The following is a 27,814-nucleotide window of genomic DNA, read 5'->3' as shown; positions in this document are numbered from 1 at the left end:
AGCCACTACTGTATGCCCTAGCCATGTGTATGCCCTAGCCACTACTGTATGCCCTAGCCATGTGTATGCCCCAGCCACTACTGTATGCCCTAGCCATGTGTATGCCCTAGCCATGTGTATGCCCTAGCCATGTGTATGCCCTAGCCACTATTGTATGCCCTAGCCATGTGTACGTCCTAGCCACTACTGTATGCCCTAGCCATGTGTACGTCCTAGCCACTACTGTATGCCCTAGCCATGTTTATGCCCTAGCCGCTACTGTGTGCCCTAGCCATGTGTATGCCCTAGCCATATGTATGCCATAGCTACTATTGTATGCCCTAGCCATGTGTATGCCCTAGCCACTACTGTATGCCCTAGCCATGAGTATGCCCTAGCCATGTGTATGTCCTAGCCATGTGTATGCCCTAGCCATGTGTATGCCCTAGCCATGTGTATGCCCTAGCCATGTGTATGCCCTAGCCATGTGTATGCCCTAGCCACTACTGTGTGCCCTAGCCATGTGTATGCCCTAGCCATGTGTATGCCCTAGCCATGTGTATGCCATAGCTACTACTGTATGCCCTAGCCATGTGTATGCCCTAGCCACTACTGTATGCCCTAGCCATGTGTATGCCCTAGCCATGTGTATGCCCTAGCCATGTGTATGCCCTAGCCACTACTGTATGCCCTAGCCATGTGTATGCCCTAGCCATGTGTATGCCCTAGCCATGTGTACGTCCTAGCCACTACTGTATGCCCTAACCATGAGTATGCCCTAGCCATGTGTACGTCCTAGCCACTACTGTATGTCCTAGCCACTACTGTATTCCCTAGCCACTACTGTATTCCCTAGCCACTACTGTATTCCCTAGCCACTACTGTATGTCCTAGCCACTACTGTATGCCCTAGCCTAGCCACTACTGTATTCCCTAGCCACTACTGTATGCCCTAGCCATGTGTACGTCCTAGCCACTACTGTATGCCCTAGCCACGTGTATGTCCTAGCCATGTGTACGTCCTAGCCACTACTGTATGCCCTAGCCATGAGTATGCCCTAGCCATGTGTATGCCCTAGCCACTACTGTATGTCCTAGCCATGTGTACGTCCTAGCCACTACTGTATGCCCTAGCCATGTGTATGTCATAGCCACTACTGTATGCCCTAGCCATGTGTATGTCCTAGCCACTACTGTATGCCCTAGCCATGTGTATGCCCTAGCCACTACTGTATGCCCTAGCCATGTGTATGCCCTAGCCACTACTGTATGCCCTAGCCATGTGTACGTCCTAGCCACTACTGTATGCCCTAGCCATGTGTACGTCCTAGCTACTACTGTATGCCCTAGCCATGTGTATGCCCTAGCCACTACTGTGTGCCCTAGCCATGTGTATGCCCTAGCCATGTGTATGCCATAGCCACTACTGTATGCCCTAGCCATGTGTATGCCCTAGCCATGTATGCCCTAGCCATGTATGCCCTAGCCACTACTGTATGCCCTAGCCATGAGTATGCCCTAGCCATGTGTATGCCCTAGCCACTACTGTATGCCCTAGCTATGTGTACGTCCTAGCCACTACTGTATGCCCTAGCCATGTGTATGCCCTAGCCTCTACTGTATGCCCTAGCCATGTGTATGCCCTAGCCACTACTGTATGCCCTAGCCATGTGTACGTCCTAGCCACTACTGTATGCCCTAGCCATGTGTATGCCCTAGCCACTACTGTATGCCCTAGCCATGTGTATGCCCTAGCCGCTACTGTATGCCCTAGCCATGTGTATGCCCCAGCCACTACTGTATGCCCTAGCCATGTGTATGCCCTAGCCATGTGTATGCCCTAGCCATGTGTATGCCCTAGCCACTATTGTATGCCCTAGCCATGTGTACGTCCTAGCCACTACTGTATGCCCTAGCCATGTGTACGTCCTAGCCACTACTGTATGCCCTAGCCATGTTTATGCCCTAGCCACTACTGTGTGCCCTAGCCATGTGTATGCCCTAGCCATATGTATGCCATAGCTACTATTGTATGCCCTAGCCATGTGTATGCCCTAGCCATGTGTATGCCCTAGCCACTACTGTATGCCCTAGCCATGTGTATGCCCTAGCCATGTGTATGCCCTAGCCATGTGTATGCCCTAGCCACTACTGTATGCCCTAGCCGTGTGTATGCCCTAGCCATGTGTATGCCCTAGCCATGTGTACGTCCTAGCCACTACTGTATGCCCTAACCATGAGTATGCCCTAGCCATGTGTACGTCCTAGCCACTACTGTATGTCCTAGCCACTACTGTATTCCCTAGCCACTACTGTATTCCCTAGCCACTACTGTATGTCCTAGCCACTACTGTATGCCCTAGCCTAGCCACTACTGTATTCCCTAGCCACTACTGTATGCCCTAGCCATGTGTACGTCCTAGCCACTACTGTATGCCCTAGCCACGTGTATGTCCTAGCCATGTGTACGTCCTAGCCACTACTGTATGCCCTAGCCATGAGTATGCCCTAGCCATGTGTATGCCCTAGCCACTACTGTATGTCCTAGCCATGTGTACGTCCTAGCCACTACTGTATGCCCTAGCCATGTGTATGTCATAGCCACTACTGTATGCCCTAGCCATGTGTATGTCCTAGCCACTACTGTATGCCCTAGCCATGTGTATGCCCTAGCCACTACTGTATGCCCTAGCCATGTGTATGCCCTAGCCACTACTGTATGCCCTAGCCATGTGTACGTCCTAGCCACTACTGTATGCCCTAGCCATGTGTACGTCCTAGCCACTACTGTATGCCCTAGCCATGTGTATGCCCTAGCCACTACTGTGTGCCCTAGCCATGTGTATGCCCTAGCCATGTGTATGCCATAGCCACTACTGTATGCCCTAGCCATGTGTATGCCCTAGCCATGTATGCCCTAGCCATGTATGCCCTAGCCACTACTGTATGCCCTAGCCATGTGTATGCCCTAGCCATGAGTATGCCCTAGCCATGTGTATGCCCTAGCCACTACTGTATGCCCTAGCTATGTGTACGTCCTAGCCACTACTGTATGCCCTAGCCATGTGTATGCCCTAGCCTCTACTGTATGCCCTAGCCATGTGTATGCCCTAGCCACTACTGTATGCCCTAGCCATGTGTACGTCCTAGCCACTACTGTATGCCCTAGCCATGTGTATGCCCTAGCCACTACTGTATGCCCTAGCCATGTGTATGCCCTAGCCACTACTGTATGCCCTAGCCATGTGTATGCCCCAGCCACTACTGTATGCCCTAGCCATGTGTATGCCCTAGCCATGTGTATGCCCTAGCCATGTGTATGCCCTAGCCACTATTGTATGCCCTAGCCATGTGTACGTCCTAGCCACTACTGTATGCCCTAGCCATGTGTACGTCCTAGCCACTACTGTATGCCCTAGCCATGTTTATGCCCTAGCCACTACTGTGTGCCCTAGCCATGTGTATGCCCTAGCCATATGTATGCCATAGCTACTATTGTATGCCCTAGCCATGTGTATGCCCTAGCCACTACTGTATGCCCTAGCCATGAGTATGCCCTAGCCATGTGTATGTCCTAGCCATGTGTATGCCCTAGCCATGTGTATGCCCTAGCCATGTGTATGCCCTAGCCATGTGTATGCCCTAGCCACTACTGTGTGCCCTAGCCATGTGTATGCCCTAGCCATGTGTATGCCCTAGCCATGTGTATGCCATAGCTACTACTGTATGCCCTAGCCATGTGTATGCCCTAGCCACTACTGTATGCCCTAGCCATGTGTATGCCCTAGCCATGTGTATGCCCTAGCCATGTGTATGCCCTAGCCACTACTGTATGCCCTAGCCATGTGTATGCCCTAGCCATGTGTATGCCCTAGCCATGTGTATGCCCTAGCCATGTGTATGCCCTAGTCATGAAAACTGCATGTGTTTTCTCGCACAACCAAGAAAGTAACACAGAAATACACTGAGTATACAAAACATTAGGACACCTGCTCTTTCCATGATATAGACTGACCAGGTGAATCCAGGTGAAACTATGATCCCTTATCGATGTCACTTCAAATCAGTGAAGATTGGGAGGAGACTGGTTAAATAAGGATTTTTAAGCCTTGAGACAATTGAGACATGGATTGTGTATGTGTGCCTTTCAGAAGGTGAATGGGCAAGACAAAATATTTTAGTGCCTTTGAACGGGGTATGGTAGTATGTGCCAAGCTCACCGGTTTGTGTCAACAACGGCAACGCTGCTGGGTTTTTCACGCTCAACAATTTCCTGTGTGTATCAAAAATGGTCCACCACCCAAAGGACATCCAGCCAACTTGACACAACTGTGGGAAGCATTGGCGTCAACATGGGCCAGCATCCCTAAGGAACCCTTTTGACACCTTGTAGATTGTAGTCCATGCCCCAACAACTTGAGACTGTTCTGAGGGCAAAAGGGGATGGGGGGGTTGCAACTCAATAGTAGGAAGGTAGTCCTAATGTTTAGTATACTTAGCAACTTCACCCTACACCACTTTGGACAATCAAATACCTACAGTGAGACTCAAACTTTCTTGATCTCTCAACCACAAACAGAGAATATGTTATGATCATTTGATATTTGACCATTTTAATATTTATGCTGCATTAGTTTATGTATCGGGGGCTAGGGTCAGTCTGTTATATCTGGAGTATTTCTCCTGTCTTATCCAGTGTCGTGTGAATTTAAGTATGCTCTCTCTAATTCTCTTTCTTTCTTTTTCTTTCTCTCGGAGGACCTGAGCCCTAGGACCATTCCCCAGGACTACCTGGCATGATGACTCCTTGCTGTCCCCAGTCCACCTAGCCGTGCTGCTGCTCCAGTTTCAACTGTTCTGCCTGCGGCTATGGAACCCTGACCTGTTCACCGGACGTGCTACCTGTCCCAGACCTGCTGTTTTCAACTCTCTAGAGACAGCAGGAGCGGTATCGATACTCTCAATGATCGGCTATGAAAAGTCAACTGACATTTACTCCTGAGGTGCTGACTTGTTGCACACTTGACAACTACTGCAATTATTATTATTTGACCATGCTGGTCATTTATGAACATTTGAACATCTTGGCCATGTTCTGTTATAATCTCCACCTGGCACAGCCAAAAGAAGACTGGCCACCCCTCATAGCCTGGTTCCTCTCTAGGTTTCTTCCTAGCTTTTGGCCTTTCTAGGGAGTTTTTCCTAGCCACCGTGCTTCTACACCTGCATTGCTTGCTATTTGGGGTTTTAGGCTGGGTTTCTGTACAGCACTTTGATATATCAGTTGATGTAAGAAGGGCTATATAAATACATTTGATATAATGTTTTGTTACATTACAATTTTTTAATCACTTGCCTGGAACCATTTTCCATTCCACTTTCTTTTTTATTTGTAATTTCTTTTCCTCAATTTTGTGATATCCAATTGGTAGTTACAGTCTTGTCCCATTGCTGCAACTCCCCTACGGACTCGGGAGAGGTGAAGGTTGAGATCCAATGCATCCTCCGAAAGCCACACTGCTTCTTGACACATTGCTTGCTTAACTTGGAAGCCAGTCGCACCAATTTGTAGGAGGAAGGCGGCGTGAGAGGCGCCCGGCCCGCCACAAGGAGCCGCTAGAGCGCGATGGAACATGGAATTCCAAGCCAGCCAAACCCTCCCCGAACCTGGGCGATACTGGGCCAATTGTGCGCCGCCTCATGGGTCTCCCGGTCACAGCCAGCTGTGACACAGCCTGGTATCGAACCCAGGTCTGTAGTGATGCCTACGATGCAGTGCATTAGACCGCTGCACCACTCGGGAGGCCCCCATTCCACTTTCACAGACCTATTAAAAGAGTGAATCAGCTTTGATATCACTATACTTACTTCCCATAGAGGCACAATGATAATGCATTTCTTTTTTTGTACCAACAGCATTTTCAAAAACAAAGGATGGCAAATAAATGACATTTATGTAATGTAATAGAGATTTAATTATTTGTCTCAATTTAAAAAAAGTGTAGGCATTTGGGGATGATATTTAACAAAAACAACAATGGTAGATAGCAATATGGTTGAACAAATTTGAAAAACTATGCGTTTCTTCATTCCAGGATGAATTTGTTCCCTCCAAAAGTGTCATGGACATTTGAGATGTAGTGCAAAATATGACCAATAGGAAGATAAAATAACAACTTCCTGGTTTCACACAGTGTCACTGAAGCATCTCAATAGTCAGACAGGGTTTCCTCTCCTAGTCCCTTCCCTTGTCTCCAAGAGGGTGTCTGATCAAGATCCATGATGTGGAAAAATATATTACACTTACATGATTTTAATCTTACAGGAGTAATTAGGCTTAAGTTCCTTGCTAAAGGGCACAGACAGATTTTTTTACCTAGTCGGCATGGGGATTCAAACCAGCGACCATTCGGTTACTGGCCAAATGCTCTTAACCGCTCGGCTACCTGCAGTAGCAAATACCTATAGTAGTACCGAATATTCAGTGTAATGTATCAATATCAAATTCCCATTGCCTATTGCAGTGTGCAGCCATTAGTCAAAGTTAATTAATGCTTAACTACAAGTCCAAATTGGGCGTAATTCCATTTAAATTCTCTATAGGAGGGCATTTCAAATCATGGTTGGAGTGACTGGAATTTCACGGTGGAATGGACCACATGTTTTCCATGTATATTGAGTGAGGGTCCCATGTGGGAAACGCACCTGCATCCGTGCCAACTAATTTACTCATTGAAAAAAACAACAAAAGGTTCATTGCAGAGAGAGACGTAGGGCAGAAGTTGGGGGAAAGAAACCCCTCTAACCTTTCAATTCCTGTGATATTGCTGCTGCTGCAACCCAGCTTGAGTTGCTGGAAGTACCTACTTTAAAAACCTACTGGCTTTTTAAATGTTCAATGAAATAGCCACAATGATGCAACATCATTACGCTGGTAAAGGATCTTGAAACAATGAGGAAACAATGCAGACTTAAACACATTTTGCACAGTGGGATTGTTCTCAATGGTGGTCCTGGTCCTTCACTCAAACCTGAATTATATTCAATTGCTCTGATATACCCACACAATGATATTATTCATTAGGGCACACTGTAGCAAAAGGTGAAACTGATTAAGTGCCTAATGAATATGACCTAGAAATAAATTCACAGAGCAATACAAAGAAATGAATGTACAAAGCGTGGCCATTGTCATGGGACTGTGGACATTGGCTGATGAATACATCCTAAAACTAAAATGGCAGAAAACAATATAATCTCAATGGAATAGTAGGATATCCAAATTACATTCCAGAAAATATTGACTTGTGAGTATGTTTTGAGTCAGTTAAAAAGTACCTAAAATGTTGAATAAATAAAAAATAAAAATACATCTTTTTTTTTTTTAAACAAAAAATGAACTAAGTAAACATCAATTGTGCTTTTCAATAGATCTCACTTATACAAGTGGTGATACTTGTCATTTCCACCCTTAGTTCTCGGTTCCTTGCTCTCCAAAACCTCTTAAAAATCTAGAACTGCTTTGAATGCAAGCAAGGGGCTCTTACAAAACAAATAAAAACAAACAAAAAAGCACCAGGAAGACATAGATAGCTGAGGGTCTGAAGCGTATGTGTGTGTGTGTGTGTGTGTGTGTGTGTGTGTGTGTGTGTGTGTGTGTGTGTGTGTGTGTGTGTGTGTGTGTGTGTGTGTGTGTGTGTGTGTGTGTGTGTGTGTGCTCCTCTGAGTAAGTGTGTACATTAAACCACATGGTGGCGTTGTGCAAACTAGGTGTTGGCCAAGGCATGGGGGAGGGAGTCAGGGAGGAGCGGCGGAAAGCACAAATGCTTACTCTGTCCCCTTATTAGATCTGTTACAGCCAAGATACAGGTACATCTAAAACAGTCTTGATATAGGTTCTTTAGGAGATAATAACATCATCAATAACCATTTTTATAATTTTTGTAATCAAGAGTACTAACAATAGTAACAAAGTTTGCGGTTGAGGTTTTTCCATGGCAGCCTCGTGAGAGGAGACGAGAGTTCCCCATAGTCTACAGCCCAATAGTTTTTATTTTATTGTTTCCTCTCTTTCTCACTTAATCTAGATTTGCTGCCACCAGGACCAGCCTACCCTGTGTGTGTATGGCGAGAAGACCCCAACCCTCCCCTCCATCTCAGAGGCAGTTCCTCCTATCTCCCTCTCCCTCTCCCCCTCTCTCGCTCTCTCTCTCTCTCAGAGACGTGTTTGGGCCTCGGGGACATAGATCTCAATACTGTCGGCACTCTCCGTGGCTGAGTTCTGCCGAACCGAGGCGGCCCTCTTGGCGGCCAGTAGTCGCCTGCGGGCCTCCGTCCGGTGCTTCTCCGCTGAAGAGGTGGAAGAGGCGGAGTCAACGCTCTTCTCACGTCCCAGCATCGGCCTCCCCTTAACGGGCTTCTTTGGCACTGGAGGAGGGGACTCTTTCTTTTCCTCCTGGTGGTGTTGGTGGAGGGCCGCAATGGACGAAGTCAACCGTCAACCACAAGGAAACAGAAAAGACATGGGTGGGTGGGTGGGGTGGGGGGGTGTGAGGATGCAAGGAGTTGTTGCTGTTGAAATAACCTTTTTTTGTTGATGAATTGAAAGGGGTAACTCCCCACTTTTAATATTTTATGACTTTAGGACCGAGAAAAAGTATTCAAAACAACATTTCTGAAGTTTTGTGCTTGTATGTAAAATATAGCTCTTTTTTTGTTTCCTGAAAAGCTTCAGTTTTGGAGATGCAAGGTTTTCTTCCGAAAGCAACACAGAGGTTATAAAAAAGAGCATAGTGAGTTTCATTTGGTAGACATGGATCTTTGACAGTGATGTTTGATTATGGTTTCTACAAAATATGTACAAAGTAGGCTTGACATGGACAATCTAGACAAATTACGACAAGATATACATCATATGACTGTGTAGCCAAATATATGACATTGATGGCAACTCTTCCTTGGACTAGACACTGAAATAATATTGGATCTCTGAATCACAAACCAACAATAACCTCTTCTCAAATATACCTGGTGCCTAGTGGGTACGGGCTAGGGGTTGGTTTGGTACTGAAATAATACATTTTATGATGCGGACATTGGATGAACCACACTTAATTCACTGCAGTCATAGTGAAATAGGGGCATGAAGTCAAAGTAGTTAAAGCACACATCCACCAAAACATCCACTACTACTCAAAAGTTTAGGGTCACTTAGAAATGTCCTTGTTTTTAAAATGTCATTTTTTGCCCATTAAAATAACAGTAAATTGATCAGAAATACAGTGTAGACATGGTTAATGTTGTAAATGACTATTGTAGCTGGAAACGGCAGATTTTTAAAATGGAATATCTACATAGGCATGCAGATGCCCATTATCAGCAACCATAGCCCGTGTTCTAATGGCACGTTGTGTTAGCTAATCCAAGTTTATAATTTTAAAAGGCTAATTGATCATTAGAAAACCCTTTTTCAATTATGTTAGCACAGCTGAAAACTGTTGTTCTGATTAAAGAAGCAATAAAACTGTCCTTCTTTAGACTAGTTGAGTATCTGGAGCATCAGCATTCGTGGGTTCGATTACAGGCTCAAAATTGCCAGAAACAAATAACTTACTTCTAAAACTCATCAGTCTATTCTTGTTCTGAGAAATAAATTCTATTCCATGCGAGAAATTGCCAAGAAACTGAAGATCTCGTACAACGCTGTGTACTACTCCCTTCACAGAACAGAGCAAACTGCCTAGAAGGCCAGCATCCCGGAGTCGCCTCTTCACTGTTGACATTGAGACTGGTATTTTGTGTTTTGTACTATTTAATGAAGCTTCCAGTTGAGGACTTGTGAGGCATCTGATTCTCAAACTAGACACTGTATTTCTGATCAATTTGATGTTATTTTAAGGGGGGGAAATGTGCTTTTCTATAAAAAATGAGGATATTTCTAAGTGGCCCCAAACTTTTGAATGGTAGTGTACCACTTCACTCAATCTACAAACCCAACACCCCCCTACCACCTCCACTCGCATCCTACCACCTAAGCACCCCCTACCACCTCCACTCGCATCCTACCACCTAATCACCCCCCTACCACCCCCCCTCGAATCCTAGCACATAGTCACCCCCCTAACACCTCCACCCGCATCATACCACCTAATCACCCCCCACCACCTCCACATGCATCATACCACTTAATCACCCCTCCACCACCTCCACATGCATCATACCACCTAATCACCCCCCACCACCTCCACATGCATCATACCACCTAACCACCCCCTCGAATCCTAGCACATAGTCACCCCCTAACACCTCCACCCGCATCATACCACCTAATCACCCCCCCACCACCTCCACATGCATCATACCACCTAATCACCCCTCATACCACCTCTACCCGTATCATACCACCTAATCACCCCTCCTACCACCTCCACCCACATCATACCACCTAATCACCCCTCATACCACCTCCACCCGCATCATACCACCTAATCACCCCTCCTACCACCTCCACACGCATCATACCACCTAATCACCCCTCCTACCACCTCCACACGCATCATACCACCTAATCACCCCTCCTACCACCTCCACACGCATCATACCACCTAATCACCCCTCCTACCACCTCCACACGCATCATACCACCTAATCACCCCTCCTACCACCTCCACACGCATCATACCACCTAATCACCCCTCCTACCACCTCCACACGCATCATACCACCTAATCACCCCTCCTACCACCTCCACACGCATCATACCACCTAATCACCCCTCCTACCACCTCCACACGCATCATACCACCTAATCACCCCTCCTACCACCTCCACACGCATCATACCACCTAATCACCCCTCCTACCACCTCCACACGCATCATACCACCTAATCACCCCTCCTACCACCTCCACACGCATCATACCACCTAATCACCCCTCCACACGCATCATACCACCTAATCACCCCTCCTACCACCTCCACCCACATCATACCACCTAATCACCCCTCATACCACCTCCACCCGCATCATACCACCTAATCACCCCTCATACCACCTCCACCCACATCATACCACCTAATCACCCCTCATACCACCTCCACACGTATCATACCACCTCATCACCCCCACCACCTCCACACGCATCATACCACCTAATCACCCCCACCACCTCCACATGCATCATACCACCTAATCACCCTCCTACCACCTCCACATGCATCGTACCACCTAATCACCCCTCCTACCACCTCCACATCATACCAACTAATCACCATCCCCAAAGGCATCATACCACCTATTCACCCCCTACCACCTCCATCATACCACCTAATCACCCCCCACCACCTCCACACACATCATACCAACTAATCACCCCCTACCACCCCCACATGCATCATACCAACAAATCACTACCCCCCACACACATTACACCACCTAATCACACCCCTACCACTTCCACCCGCATCATACCACCTAATCACCCCTCCTACCACCTCCACTCGCATCATACCACCTAATCACCATCCCCAAAGGCATCATACCACCTATTCACCCCCTACCACTTCCAACCGCATCATACCACCTAATCACCCCCCACCACCTCCATACGCATCATAACACCAAATCACCCCTCCTACCACCTCCACATCATCCCAACTAATCACCATCCCCAAATGCATCATACCACCTAATCACCCCCTACCACCTCCACATGCATCATACCACCTAATCACCATCCCCAAAGGCATCATACCACCTAATCACCCCCCATCACCTCCACACACATCATACCAACTACCCCCCCCCACATCATACCAACTCATCACCCCCTACCACCCCCACACGCATCATACCAACTAATTACCCCCTACCACCCCCACATGCATCATACCAACTAGTCACCCCCTAAGACCCCCACACGCAGTGTCGCACACAGAGAGACAGACAGACACGCACACACACACACAAATGAACTATATATTCACACATATACACACAGTCACAAAGAGCTCTCCCTCACACACTCACACACACATTTTACTATCCTTATGGGGACAAAACAATTGATTCTCATTCAAAATCATATTTTTCCTAACCCCAAAACCTAACCCTTAAACCAGGGTTTTCAAATTCATTCCATGGCTGGCCTAGTGTCTGCGAGTTTTGGTTTATTCCCTTAAATTAAGACCTACACAACCAGGTGATGGGAGTTCTTTACTAATTAGACACCTTAATTCATCATTCAAGTACAAGGGAGGAGGCTTAACATAACCTTAACCCTAAAATAGCCTTTTTACTTGTGGGGACCAGCCAAATGTCCCCCCTTGTACGAATTCTCCTTGTTTTACTATCCTTGTAAGGACTTCTGGTAAACACGCACACACACGCACACACACGAGAGAGCGTAAAGCCAGGCCACATTCCGTGACGTGATGCAGCTCTGCCATTACCATACTTGAGACATCAGAGCAGAGCATGTCTTGTATTTTTAAACGAGCGGCTTAAACCGCAGAAACAGTCATAAACTGTCCTCTTTGAGATTGAGGCCCATGCATGTGTAAAGGGAGGTGCCTTCTCCCAAGCCCCTTCACATTGGGCTGGGAAGCCCCTTTTAGTGTTCACTTCACATAGGGAGGGGGGAAGTGAGAGGGGAGGTGGGGAGGGAGGAGAGAGGCCGATTACAGCGGCTTTCCTACCCCAGCCTGTGCACTGGGCAGCAGGGGTGGGAAGTACCTTCCGCTCGGGTGGCGAGTGGGCCACGGCAGGGGGCTGCCAGTCGCTGGACTTCAGGTGGTAGAGCTCATCAAACTTGAGGCTGATGTCCTCGATGGAGAGCTGCAGCAGGTCCCAGAAGCCTGCCAGGTCCTGGGCTGTGGGCTTCAGGTTGGCGTTCACATTCTGAAGGGAGGGAGAAAGGAGAAAATGGGGGAGAAAGAGAAGTGTGGGAAAGTGGAAGAAAATAAAGAAATAGTGAAGAGAGAGGATGTAAGAAGGACAGAAAGGGAGAAAAGGAGAGAGGCATGAAGAGGAGATTGAAAAGAGGAGATTTAAATGAATTCAGTGTTGCTTTGTCCACTTTTGACACTAGAGGGAGCTGTCTTACAACACAATGACAGGAGACCTCAAACTGAATAGTTTAATTCCATCTGACTATTCTGGGTAAATATTGTGTATGTTGGAAGGTGCCGATGTTGATGCTACTGTATTATCGTTTAATGTATGCCCGTTAAACTTATACTGCTTTATTGGGACTATTCATAGATTTTTTTCCCTGTGAAGAAAAAAACAACACTTTTTTAAAAGGTGGACTAACCACTTCACATAAACCGTAGAGAATTGGGAGGGACTCTGTTTTGCCTCATCTCCTTTTAAAGTATGTAAAATAAGTCAGTCAGAGCAGATGGATGGGATGACGGTCACACTTCGACTTGTTCTCTTCCAGTCGACTCGGTGTGACATCTCATTATGTGACACGCCCTCTCTAGCATTCCACATAGTGAGATAACACCCTAATTTCCTTCAGAGAACCTGGGCCACGTACGGAAACCCATAGTTTTTCCTCCCACCTGACTCACTCATTCTGTTACTTTGTTATGGTTGGGTCTGCTTGTGTTTCTTGCCCACACAGCATCTTTGCAGCTGCAACTAGACTGGGGTTTGAGCCCTTATCCAGAGCCTTTTGGCTCAACTCTCCGCCAAGTTTTTATCATGCTAATTCTGCATTCTGGATCTTCAAATAGGAGAACACACAGAACAAAACACAAAACAAAAGATGGTAGCACTAGCATGCAAAGAGTGACTTTCTGTGTAATGATATGAAAAGCATCCATAGGAAATTGTCCATAAATACAAAATATGTTTTTTTACATGTAGGCAAAACATTATTCTGGATGTCAAACTCTTTTTGCAATGGTACAATGGTTCAACTTATTTTGGATCAGGGTGCCCTTTCATTGAATTTTATCAGGATACCACATCATTTCACAATTAATCGCTAACCAAAAAGGTTCACTGCACAACGATTAATACAAAACATGAGTTCAATAATGTAGCTGCATTAAAATAGACTCCTATTATAACCGACTCAATCAACAATCAGTAGCCTTTGCTACTCTGATACTTACACTGAGCTTCATGACGAGATTATCATTATTCATTAAAACTGCATTAACAACCACAGATTGTCGGTCCTCTGTCTGAATAACTGCTGAGCTCTCTCTCATTTGAGAGAACATAATACATTCCGAATATGATGACACTGAATTTCCACTGAGAATAGCTAACAGTCAGAGAATGCTACCAACAAAATGCAGGCATTTGTGCAGACCGTCAACCTGAGGTTAGTCTTATCCTAATAATTGGGGATGTCAGTCTGAATACCCTGTACTGAGATCAGTAGAGTGGCGTGATACAAAGAGACATGTCTACACAGCATCACATTAGTGTAAACCAAGACTGTTCCACGGGCAGGCCTGGTTGTAGCAAGATATGTTCGAGTCGTGTCTGCGACAATTTTAGCATTTTAGCTAACCCTAAACATTCTCCTAACTTTCCACATTAATTCTCCTAACCTGCTAGGAAAAGTTATTTATCTTAGTCACCGGCAGACCTGCCCTGAGAACGATACAGCCATGTCCACCCCTTTCTGGAAAAAGTCCCATCAATCACTTCTCCATTGACCTTACTGTCTGTTAGCATTCAGCTTGTCACTAGCTAGCCAAATTTAAGCTCTGTGTCTTTCCATTTGGCATGTGTTTGTCTAGTGATGTGATGAAGTGTGCCCAGGGACTGTGGTCAAAAATTAGCAGGCCTGGCTAAAACTAGCACTTTTTCAGAAATGTTGATCAATGTGCACTGTCCATGTAAAAATAAACTTAACAAAGTAAAGTAAACAAGGGATGGATGATGATCTGGTAAAGTAAGTGTGTGGGGTTGATGATTTAGTAATGTAAGCGTGTGGGGTTGATTATCTGGTAATGTAAGTGTGTGGGGTTGATTAACTGGTCAAGTCAGTGTGTGGGGTTGATTATCTGGTAATGTAAGTGTGTGGGGTTGATTATCTGGTCAAGTCAGCGTGTGGGGTTGATTATCTGGTAATGTAAGTGTGTGGGGTTGATTATCTGGTCAAGTCAGCGTGTGGGGTTGATTATCTGGTAATGTAAGTGTGCGGGGTTGATTATCTGGTCAAGTCAGTGTGCGGGGTTGATTATCTGGTAATGTAAGTGTGTGGGGTTGATTATCTGGTCAAGTCAGTGTGTGGGGTTGATTATCTGGTAATGTAAGTGTGTGGGGTTGATTATCTGGTCAAGTCAGTGTGTGGGGTTGATTATCTGGTAATGTAAGTGTGTGGGGTTGATTATCTGGTCAAGTCAGTGTGTGGGGTTGATTATCTGGTAATGTAAGTGTGCGGGGGTTGATTATCTGGTCAAGTCAGTGTGTGGGGTTGATTATCTGGTAATGTAAGTGTGCATTATCTGGTCAAGTCAGTGTGTGGGGTTGATTATCTGGTAATGTAAGTGTGTGGGGTTGATTATCTGGTCAAGTCAGTGTGTGGGGTTGATTATCTGGTAATGTAAGTGTGTGGGGTTGATTATCTGGTCAAGTCAGTGTGTGGGGTTGATTATCTGGTAATGTAAGTGTGCGGGGTTGATTATCTGGTCAAGTAAGTGTGTGGGGTTGATTATCTGGTAATGTAAGTGTGCGGGGTTGATTATCTGGTCAAGTAAGTGTGTGGGGTTGATTATCTGGTAATGTAAGTGTGCGGGGTTGATTATCTGGTCAAGTCAGTGTGTGGGGTTGATTATCTGGTAATGTAAGTGTGTGGGGTTGATTATCTGGTCAAGTAAGTGTTTTGTGGTCATGTACAGTGCATTCGGAAACTATTTAAGATTTTGTAAACGTTACAGCCTTATTATAAAACCTCAACAATCTACACCAATACCCCATAATGACAAAGCAAAAACAGTTTTTGCAATTGTATTAAAGTAAAAAACTGAAATATGACCTTTACATAAGTATTCAGAACCTTTACTCAGTACTTTGTTGAAGCACCTTTGGCAGCGGAGTCTTCTTGGGTATGATGCTACAAGCTTGGCACACCTGTATTTGAGGAGTTTCTCCCATTCTTCTCTGCAGAGCCTCTCAAGCTCTGTCAGGTTGTATGGGGAGCGTCACTGCACAGCTATTTTCAGGTCTCTCCAGAGATGTTCAATTGGGTTAAAGTCTGGGCTCTGGCTGGGCCACTCAAGTACACTCAGAGACCTGTCCCGAAGCCACTCATGCAATGTTTTGGCTGTGTGCCATTCTGCCACTGTGTACTCTCTGTTTAAGGCCAAATAGCATTATAGTTTGCTCTGTTTTTTTGTAAGGTTGTTATCCTGTTGGAAGGTGAACCTTCACCCCAGTCTGAGGTCCTGAGCAAGTTTTCATCAAGAATATACTTTGCTTCGTTTATCTTCCCTCAAGTCTGACTAGTCAATTAAATTAAATTCAAGGGGCTTTATTGGTATGGGAAACATGTGTCAACATTGCCAAAGCAAGTGAGGTAGATAATATACAAAAGGGAAATAAACAATACAAATTAACAGTAAACATTACACATACAGAAGTTTCAAAACAAAGATATTACAAATGTCATATCATATATATATATGTGTTGTAACAATGTACAAATGGTTAAAGGGAAAATAAATAAGCATAAATATGGGTTGTATTTACAATGGTGTTTGTTCTTCACTGGTTGACCTTTTCTTGTGGAAACAGGTCAAAAATCTTGCTGCTGTGATGGCACACTGTGGAATTTCACCCAGTAGATATGAGAGTTTATCAAATTTGGATTTGTTTATGTTCCTTTTGATGGCATAGAAGGCCCTTCTTGCCTTGTCTCCTACAGATCGTTCACAGCTTTGTGGAAGTTACCTGTGGCGCTGATGTTTAGGCCAAGGTATGTATAGTTTTTTGTGTTCTCTAGGGCAACAGATGGAATTTGTATTTGTGGTCCTGGCGACTGGACCTTTTTTGGAACACCATTATTTTGGTCTTACGGAGATTTACTGTCAGGGCCCAGGTCTGACAGAATCTGTGCAGAAGATCTAGGTGCTGCTGTAGGCCCTCCTTGGTTGGTGACAGAAGCACCAGATCAGTAGACATTTGACTTTGGATTCTAGTAGGGTGAGGCCGGGTGCTGCAGACTTTTCTAGTGCCTGCACCAATTCCTTGATATATATGATGAAGAGGGTGGGGCTTAAGCTGCATCCCTGTCTCACCCCACGACCCCGTGTGAAGAAATCTGTGTATTTCTTGCCAATTTTAACCGCACACTTGTTGTTTGTGTACAAGGCCTTTGTTTTGGTTTGTTTGGTTGTCAGTTAGGGTGAGTAAGGTGAATACATAGCCTGTTGTACGGTAATTTGGTAAAAAGCCAATTTGCTCAGTACATTGTTTTCATTGAGGAAATGTACGAGTCGGCTGTTAATGCAGAGGATTTTCCCAAGGTTACTGTTGACGCATATTCCACGGTAGTTATTGAGGTCAAATTCGTCTCCACTTTTGTGGATTGGGGTGATCAGTCCTTGGTTCCAAATATTGGGGAAGATGCCAGAGCTAAAGGAGGATGTTAAAGAGTTTTAGTGTAGCCAATTGGAATTTGTTGTCTGTATATTTGATAATTTAATTAAGGACACCATCAACACCACAGGCCTTTTGGGTTGGAGGGTTTTTATTTTGTCCTGTAGTTCATTCAAGGTAATTGGAGAATCCAGTGGGTTCTGGTAGTCTTTAATAGTTGATTCTAAGATTTGTATTTGATCATGTACAGTGGGGCAAAAAAGTATTTAGTCAGCAACCAATTGTGCAAGTTCTCCCACTTAAAAAGATGAGAGAGGCCTGTAATTTTCATCATAGGTACACTTCAACTATGACAGACAAAATGAGAAAAAAAAATCCAGAAAATCACATTGTAGGATTTCTAATGATTTATTTGCAAATTATGGTGGAAAATAAGTATTTGGTCAATAACAAAAGTTTCTCAATACTTTGTTATATACCCTTTGTTGGCAATGACAAAGTATTGAGATAAACCTTTGTTATTGACCAAATACTTATTTTCCACCATCATTTGCCAATAAATTCATTTAAAAAATCCTATAATTTCCTTCTCATTTTGTATATGTTTTTGCTCTTTATTCTTTGTTATAGAGCCAAAAAGATTGGAGAAGTGGTTTACCCATACATCTCTATTTTGGATAGATAATTATTTGTGTTGTTTGTTTAGTGTTTTCCAATTTTCCCAGAAGTGGTTAGAGTTTATGGATTCTTCAATTACATTGAGCTGATTATTGACGTGCTGTTCCTTTTTTTCCCGTAGTGTATTTCTGTATTGTTTTAGTGATTCACCATAGTGAAGGCGTAGACTCACTATGTTTTTGGTTGGACAGGTTTCTCAATTTCTCTTAGATTTTTGCATTCTTCATCAAACCATTTGTAATTGTTGTTAATTTTCTTCGGTTTTCTATTTGAGAGTTTTAGATTTGATAGGGAAGCTGAGAGGTCAAATATAGTGTTAAGATTTTCTACTGCCAAGTTTACACCTTCACTATTGCAGTGGAACGTTTTACCCGTGGAATGTTTTAGTCTCCCAGTCCCTGTCGCAGAAAACGCTTGGCATTCAGGCCAAATAGTTAAATATTGGTTTCATCAGATTAGAGAATCTTGTTTCTCATGGTCTGAGTCCATTAGGTGCCTTAAGGCAAACTCCAAGCGGGCTGTCATGTGCCTTTTACTGAGGAGTGGCTGCCATCTGTCCACTCTACCATAAATGCCTGGCTGGTTGTCCTTCTGGAAGGTTCTCCTATCTCCACAGAGAAACTCTGTCAGAGTGACCATCGGGTTCTTGATCACCTTCCTGACCAAGGCCATTCTCCCCCAATTCCTCAGTTTGGCCAGGCGGCCAGCTCCAGGAAGAGTCTTGGTGGTTCAAAACCTCTTCCATTTAAGAATGATAGAGGCCACCGTGTTCTTGGGGAACTTCAATGCTGCAGAAATGTTTTGGTACCCTTCCCCAGATATGTGCCTCAACACAATCCTGCCTTGGAGCTCCATGGACAATTTATTCCACCTCATGGCTTGGTTTTTGCTCTGACATGCACTGTCAACTGTGGGACTTTATATAGACAAGTGTGTGCCTTTCCAAATCATGTCCAATCAATTGAATTTACCACAGGTGGACTCCAATCAAGTTGAAAAAACATCAAGAATGATGAATGGAAACAGGATGCACCTGAGCTCAATTTTGAGTCTCATAGCAAAGGGTCTGAATACTTAAATAAATAAGTATACATTTATAAATAAGGTATTTGTTTTTTATTTGTAATACATTTGCAAAACATTCTAAAAACCTGTTTTTGATTTTTAATTATGGGGTATTGTTGTAGATTGATGAGGAAAAATGTGTATTTAATCGGGGGGGGGGGGATCTGAATACTTTCTGTATGCTCCGTTAGTATGTGGGGTTGATTATCTGGTAATATAAGCGGTTTTCAGGTAATGTAAGTATGTGGGGTTGATTATCTGGTAATGTAAGTGTGTTGGGTTGTGTTAACTTTTGTTAAGTCTGGTTATTTGATGTGTGTGTAGAGTATGGAATAGTATAGTTTTGTCTGTTGATGTGGTGGGGTAGTATTGTTTTGTCTGGATATGTGATGGTGTAGTAATGTTTTGTCTGGTGATGTAATGGTGTTGTGGTGGGGTAGTATTGTTTTGTCTGGTTATGTGATGGTGTAGAATTGTTGTGGTGGGGTAGTATTGTTTTGTCTGGTGATGTAATGGTGTTGTTTTGTTTTGTCTGGTTATGTGATGGTGTATTGTTTTGTCTGTGTCACGTTCTGACCTTTATTTCCTTTGTTTTGTATTTATTTAGTATGGTCAGGGCGTGAGTTGGGTGGGCAGTCTGTTTGTTTTTCTATGATTTGGGGATTTGTATGTTTCGGCCAAGTATGGTTCTCAATCAGAGGCAGGTGTCATTAGTTGTCTCTGATTGAGAATCTTAGTTAGGTAGCCTGGGTTGCACTGTTTGTTTGTGGGTGATTGTCTATGCTAGTTGCTTGTGTCAGCACAGGTCTCTAGAGTCACGGTTGTTATTGGTTTATTGTTTTTGTATGCAGTGTTCAGTACTTTCTTTAATTAAATATTCACTATGAACACATACCACGCCGCATTTTGGTCCTCTGATCCTTCTCGCCTCTCCTCTTCAGATGAAGGAGGAGGAAGACCGTGACAGTCTGGTTATATGATGGTGCAGTTTTGTCTGGTGATGTGATGGTGTAATGGTGTTGTGGTGGGGTAGTATTGTTTTGTCTGGTGATGTGTGGTGATGTGGTAGTGTTGTTTTGTCTGTTGATGGTGTTGTATTGTTTTTTCTGGTGATGTGATGGTGTTGTGGTAGTGTTGTTTTGTCTGGTGATGTGTGTATGGGTGAGTCGTAACATGGAGAGTTGATACTTACCAAGTTTTGTTCACACAGTCCTCTGAACTGCTCAAATTTCTTGGTCATGAGGAGCTGAGCACTGCCCACTGCACTGCGGACTTTCCCCAACACTGCAGATAACAAGAATACATACAGATTGAGTCATACTGACACACACGTGCACAGACAGACAGACAGACACAGGTAGACAGGCAGGTACAGACAGGCAGGCAGGCAGACACAGACAGACAGTTAGGTAGTCAGGCAGACACTCACACACTGTCTTGTTCTGACCTTTATTTCCTTTGTTTTGTCATTATTTAGTATGGTCAGGGCGTGAGTTGGTGGGCAGTCTATGTTTGTTTTTCTATGATTTGGGTAATTCTATGTTTCGGCCTAGTATGGTTCTCAATCAGAGGCAGGTGTGTTTGTGGGTGATTGTTCCTGTCTATGTGTTTGCACCAGATAGGACTGTTTGTGGTTTTCATGTTTCTTGTTTTTGTATTCAGTTGTTCATGTGTACATTTACGTATTAAAAGAACCATGGACACTTACCACGCCGCATATTGGTCCCCTGATCCTTTTCGCCTCTCCTCTTCGGAAGAAGAGGAGGAAATCCCTTACACACACACAGTTTGTTGGGGCATTGGGAATGCAACACCAATAAACAGAGCGTGTCAAGGAGTGTCTCTCATTGCTCCATTTAGGTACAAAACTCGAACCTAATGCTAATAAACTTTCCCCCATAGCAACTGATGTGTATCAGGTCTTCCTATACATTCATTTCAGTACATTCTCAAAAATAAGACTGTTCTGCCACGTACTGAGAGTCGAGACAAGATGATTTGTGAGGGAGAAAAATCTCAGCCTGTTCAAACAGAAACATCACATTAACACAGAAAACCATCCCAGCAAAGTTCCCAGAACAAACCCAAGCAAATGTGGGGTGTCTAAACGACTACATGGGGGCCACCCAATAGGATTACAGTGTAATGGGCAGTGTTATCCTCTTTAAAGGTAGCACTCTAAGCCTACATAGCTACTAGAGCAATACCAGTATCGCAATATTTTTTCCATGGCAAAAATGAAAACACGACGCAGAGTCAATTGGTCCTACAAAAACCTGATGTATGTAAAATATAGTGTGCTGTAGCATGGAAAATAAATAAATGTGACTCTGGATGACAACAGAACGATATTTTTTCCAACATTAGGGCTATTTTTCTAAAGAAGTGAAATCCGCTTCCTGTTTGTTTCCTTGCCACTATAGTAACGAGCATTGTGATACTGGTATCGTCCCGGGCCTAATAGAGAATTGAGTCTTCTTCATCCAGTATTTATGACTTCAGTCCCTGTTTTAATGCTGGATCAAAAATGAACAAACATCTGTGTTGGTGAAATCTTTTTTTTTTTTTTAAATAGGACCACTTGATGAAGAGGTTATGGCAATGAGATTAGGGGGCTATCAGAACCAGATGTTTCTATGGTCCTACAACAAATCAGATTCACTGAGATTAGGGGGCTATCAGAACCAGATGTTTCTATGGTCCTACAACAAATCAGATTCACTGAGATTAGGGGGCCAGCAGAACCCGGTGTTTCTATGGTCCGGCACTAATCAGATTCAATGTCAACTCTATCGTGCCAACAGTGAGAGAAATGAATGCGCAAGCACACACATTGCAAATGGCAGATACATACACTGACACAAAATGACCCTTTACTTTTTTCTTAGTTTGGTCAAGATATTCTGATATAGCGTGCATGCTTGACTGAGATTTTGTGTGAGGACTGTTCAGTGTGTGTCATTTCAGCTTGATGTTGAGATACTTATCTAATCTGGATCTGTAATCAGGTCCAGAGTACATTAGTGTAATTATGGAATTAGAGGCCTGTCTGTGTTAACTCCAGCTATTACCGCCTTATCCACTGCAGAGTGTCGGTGTGTGTGTGTGTGTTGTGGTTGAACCCTCGCTAGGCTTTAAGCCCTTGGGTCAGGTCAGATCAGGTCATCAGGACAGAACACTTTGTAGATCAATTCACTTTCATGTGTCTTACCCTCCTCTGAGAGCTGGTTGTCTTTGGTCTCCTGCTCCATCTGTTGGCACCAGCCCTCCATGCGGCCCGTCTCTGCCTGCAGCAACTTGAGGAACCAATGGCCGTCCCGCCGGCATGCAGGGCCTGGAGGGGGCACCGCGTTAGGGTTCCCACTGCCCCCATTCTCATTCCCACTCTCCAGCCAGGGGTCCGGAGGGGGTAGGAACGAGGGGTCCAGGGCCGGATCCAGGCTCTCGGCGAAGGAGTCGGAGGAGGACCGTGTGGTGGAGCGGTTGAGGAACTGCCGTAGCGGAGGTGGAGACGTACTGTTGTCAGCGGTGGGATTTGATCCGTTGCCTTGGCTGAACTGGCCGCCGCTCGGGGGAGAGTCCATGGATTGGCAGGCGTTGTTGACCATGCTCTTCTTCTCGGGGGCGGGCTTGGTGTGGGAGATGACAGGGAGGTCCTGTAGGTCTGAGTCTGTCTCCTGCTTGGAAGCCATGTTACTGGAGCGACTGAGCCTGAAAAAAACACACAAAGTGACATAGGAAAACGAGGTCAATGCTCAATCAATAAAAATGGTGAAAATAGACATTGCATCTCTAATAATGTTGTCAAGGCAATGCGATATATAGTATTGGTAAACTAATATGTATAAGTAAACTTCATGAACCAGAATGGGCCTGCAACCTAACACCAATTCCAACCTAAAGCCAAACAAAGTCAAACCAACCCTGATTGCTTCTGTATGTGAAAAAAACATCACTTGTTATTTGTTATCATTTGTTAGTCGTGTGAAAAAACAATCACCAGGGGAAAACATATGATGAATCCTTTTCCTGCTACAAAACAAACCAAGTAATGTTCTCAATGACAGACACTTCATCCTGGACTGATCAATATAGGAACAACACACAGAATCTAGACTATACCATAGAGATGGATACAGGGCATACCACACAGTTAACTACTTTAAGAAATGTAGTTGCACATGGTATCACAGTCTTTTGTGGCAAGTTCAACCTCTATCCATTTCGATGACTCATTACATGTATGGGAAAAGAACTTGGCTGGGGAACAGGCACACAAACCCTGACCATCATCTGACCATGACTACGATCCTGCTTTCCCATTCAAGAGATAGAACAGAAAACACCAAACAAAGGGAAGATGTAAATCTGTGAAAAATACTTAGAATTCTGAATATTCATGTTTAATAGGATAATAATAAACAATAATAATAGTAAATAAGGGACATACAGTTTATTCAGAAAGTATTCAAACGCTTGACTTATTTGTTTTTATTTTATTTACAGCCTTATTCTAAAATAGATTAAATTGTTTTCCCCCTCATCAATCTACACACAATACCCTAAAATGACAAAGCAAAAACAGGTTTTTAGAATTTATTGCAAATGTGCTAAAATTCTTAAACTGAAATATCAAATGTACACAATAATTCAGATCCCTTACACAGTACTTTGTTGAAGCACCTTTGGCAGCGATTACAGCCTTGAGTCTTCTTGGATATGACGCTACAAGCTTGGCACACCTGTATTTGGGGAGTTTCTCCCATTCCTCTCTGCAGATCCTCTCAAGCTCTGTCAGGTTGGATGGGGAGCGTTGCAGAGATGTTCAAATGGGTTCAAGTCCGGGCTCTGGCTGGGCCTCTCAAGGACATTCAGAGACTTGTCCCCAAGCCACTCCTGCTTAGGGTCATTGTCCTGGTGGAAGGTGAACCTTCACCCCAGTCTGAGGTCCTGAGCACTCTGGAGCAGGTTTTCATCAAGGATCTCTGAACTTAGCTCCATTCAATTTTGCTTTGATCCTGACTAGTCTCCCAGTCCCTGTCGCTGAAAAACATTCCCACAGCATGATGCTGCTACCACCATGCTTCACTGTAGGGACGGTGCCAGGTTTCCCCCAGACGTGACACTTGAAATTCAGGCCAAAGAGTTCAATCTTGGTTTCATTAGACCCGAGAATCGAGTTTCTCATGGTCTGAGACACTTTAGGTTCCTTATGGCAAACTTCAAGCGGGCTGTCATGTGCCTTTTACAGAGGAGTGGCTTCTGTCTGGACACTCTACCATAAAGGCCTGATTGGTGGAGTGCTGCAGAGATGGCTGTCCTTCTGGAAGCTTCTCCCATCTCCACAGAGGAATTCTAGATACCTTCTCCCCCAATTATTCAGTTTGGCCGGGCAGCCAGCTCTAGGAAGATAGTGCTTCCAAACTTCTTCCATTTAAGAATGATTGAGGCCACTGTGTTCTTAGGGAGTTTCAATGCTGCAGAAACATTTTAGTATCCTTCCCCAGATCTGTTCCTCGACCCAATCCTGTCTCAGAGCTCTACGGACAATTTATTCCACATCATGGCTTGGTTTTTGCTCTGACATGCACTGTCAACTGTGGGACCTTATGTAGACAGGTGTTTGCCTTTCCAAATCATGTCTGATCAATTTAATTCACCATAGGTGGACTCGAATCAATTTGTAGAAACATCTCAAGGATGATCAATTGAAACAGGATACACCTGAGCTCAATTTTGAGCCTCATAGCAAAGGGTCTGAATACTTATGTAAATAAGGTATCCGTTTTTTTTTTGTTGATAAATTAGCAAAAATGTATAAAAACCTGTTTTCGCTTTGTCATTATGGGGTATTGTGTCTGAGGAAAAATATATGTTCAATACATTTTAGAATAAGGCTGTAGCGTAACAAAATGTGGAAAAGTCAAGGGGTCTGAATACTTTCCGAAGGCACTGTACTTTAATTGTTGGTATGGGGTGCCAATAAAATAGCATTGATGTTTTTATTTGAAAAAAGGAATACTGTTGTTTAGATGGACACCCTAAACAACAATAGTTAAGTCGGAAGTTTACCTACACGTACGCTGGAGTCATTAAAACTTGTGTTTCAACCACTCCATAAATTTCTTGTTAACAAACTATAGTTTTGGCAAGTGGGTCAGAAGTTTACATACACTAAGTTGACTGTGTCTTTAAAAAGCTGGGAAAATTCCAGAAAATGATATCATGGCTTTAGAAGCTTCTGATGGGTTAATTGACATAATTTGAGTGTACCTGTGGATGTATTTCAAGGCCTACCTTCAAACTCAGTGCCTCTTTGCTTGACATCATGGGACAATCAAAAGAAATAAGCCAAGACTTCAGATTTGTTTTTTTGACCTCCACAAGTCTGGTTCATCCTTGGGAGCAATTTCCAAACGCCTGAAGGTACCACGTTCATCTGTACAAACAATAGTACACAAGTATAAACACCATGGGACCACGCAGCAGTCATACCGCTCAGGAAGGAGACGCGTTCTGTCTCCTAGAGATGAACGTATTTTAGTGCGAAAAGTGCAAATCAATCCCAGAACAACAGCAAAGTGCCTTGTGAAGATGCTGGAGGAAACGGGTACAAAAGTATCTATATCCACAGTAAAACGAGTCCTATATCGACATAACCCGAAAGGCCGCTCAGCAAGGAAGAAGCCACTGCTCCAAAATCGCCATAAAAAAAAGCCAGACTGCAGTTTGCAAATGCACATTGGGACAAAGATTGTACTTTTTGGAGAAATGTCCTCTGGTCTGATGAAACAAAAATATTACTGTTTGGCCATAATGACCATCGTTATGTTTGAAGGAAAAAGGGGGAGGCTTGCAAGCCGAAGAACACCATCCCAACCGTGAAGCACGGGGGTGGCAGCATCATGTTGTGGGGGTGCTTTGCTGCAGGAGGGACTGGTGCACTTCACAAAATAGATGGCTACATGAGGTAAGAAAATTATGTGGATATACTAAAGCAACATCAGTCAGGAAATTGAAGCTTGATCGCAAATTGGTCTTCCAAATGGACAATGACCCCAAGCATACTTCCAAAGTTGTGGAAAATGGCTTAAGGACAACAAAATCAAGGTATTGGAGTGGCCATCACAAAGCGCTGACTTCAATCCTGTAGAAAATTTGTGTGCAGAACTGAAAAAGCGTGTGCGAGCAAGGAGGCCTACAAACCTGACTCAGTCACACCAGCTCTGTCAGGAGGAATGGTTTGAAATTCACCCAATTTATTGTGGGAAGCTTGTGGAAGGCTACCCGAAATGTTTGACCCAAGTTAAACAATTTAAAGGCAATGCTACCAAATACTAATTGAGTGTATGTAAACTTCTGACCCACTGGGAATGTGATGAAAGAAATCAAATCTGAAATAAATGATTGTCTCTACTATTATTCTGACATTTCACATTCTTAAAATAAAGTGGTGACCTTAACTGACCTAAGACAGGGAATTCTTACTAGGATTAAAGGTCAGGAATTGTGAAAAACTGAGTTCAAATGTATTTGGCTAAGGTGGATGTAAACTTCTGACTTCAACGGTATAAGAGCGTCTGCTAAATGACTTAAATGTAATGTAATGTATATATACATGTTTTGTTTGAGTCAAGTAAGACAAAGCTCTTTGTTTAGGCTCTTTCTACGATATCAACTGATACAGGCCACATTCAGAAGTAATCAAATTGTGAGAGATTTCTGACAACCAACTTCACAACACTCTGCATGCAAACTAGGAGTTCCCTCCCGTCCCTGATACATGTGTAAATGTACGATAAATTGTGCCTTCCTGTATTATACTTATGCTACAATGTTAATTCCATTCTCCTGAGCCATTTACTTCATGCTCATATTCTTGTATTTTCTTATTTCTTATTGTTGTTCATTGTCATGAAGGAATCTGCAATTAAGCATTTCATTGGATGGTGTATACCATGTGTATCCTGTACATACAACGAATAAAACATAAAACTTCAAAGAGAGAGAACAAAGGGGAGTGAAGCCGAGTGTGGCCTGCAAGGACTTCCTGGAATTCAAAATATCACAAAACTAATTACTACACGAGAAGTACTATGCTATAGCACTACAGAATGACCTTCAAATCTTGCATGGAAATGATGTATGCTCTTGGCAACATAACAGGCATGTAACTGTTTTCTCACATTATGGACATTTTCTCAGTGACTACATTAAAATGCCCCCTCAGGGATGAATAGAGATAGGCAACATTTTATTGTGTGGAGCAGAAATATTATTTCCTTATGGGAAATGACATGTCATGACCGGGGACAGGAAGTGCTGTTACTTACTGCCAGCCGTCGTCCGCCTGTATTCCGATTGACTGGAATCTGGCCAATGGTGGTGTCGGTGTCTCCACTCGTTGGACTTCCTCCTGAATGCAGTCAACCTGGAAACCAATCAGAAAACACAGTCATCAAAAGGTTGAATCTGGAGGAATTTGGTGGTCATCCAGAATTCCAAGATTAAAATTATTTATCAATG

At 43.9% G+C, this 27,814-nt stretch overlaps 1 protein-coding gene across 2 annotated transcripts in view; it reads right to left on the bottom strand.

Moving 5' to 3' along the window:
• Nucleotides 1-5,456: 5,456 nt before the first annotated feature.
• The window catches only part of LOC124027273 (disks large-associated protein 4-like), a 223,263-nt gene continuing 200,905 nt past the window's right edge, over nucleotides 5,457-27,814 (bottom strand). For both annotated transcript variants that reach the window (XM_046339736.1, XM_046339742.1), the window contains 5 exons: nucleotides 27,622-27,719; nucleotides 22,500-22,999; nucleotides 20,481-20,572; nucleotides 12,713-12,877; nucleotides 5,457-8,434 (listed from right to left, as the gene is read on the bottom strand). In XM_046339736.1, coding sequence (XP_046195692.1) covers nucleotides 8,195-8,434; nucleotides 12,713-12,877; nucleotides 20,481-20,572; nucleotides 22,500-22,999; nucleotides 27,622-27,719 — 1,095 coding nt within the window. In that variant the 3' untranslated portion in view covers nucleotides 5,457-8,194. The remainder of the gene's footprint in view (nucleotides 8,435-12,712; nucleotides 12,878-20,480; nucleotides 20,573-22,499; nucleotides 23,000-27,621; nucleotides 27,720-27,814) is intronic.

Source organism: Oncorhynchus gorbuscha, linkage group LG03 (assembly GCF_021184085.1).
Source record: "Oncorhynchus gorbuscha isolate QuinsamMale2020 ecotype Even-year linkage group LG03, OgorEven_v1.0, whole genome shotgun sequence".
NCBI classification, from domain to species: domain Eukaryota; kingdom Metazoa; phylum Chordata; class Actinopteri; order Salmoniformes; family Salmonidae; genus Oncorhynchus; species Oncorhynchus gorbuscha.
The sequence above is the reverse complement of the archived record's forward strand: the minus strand, read 5'-3'. Positions and strand labels throughout refer to the sequence as shown.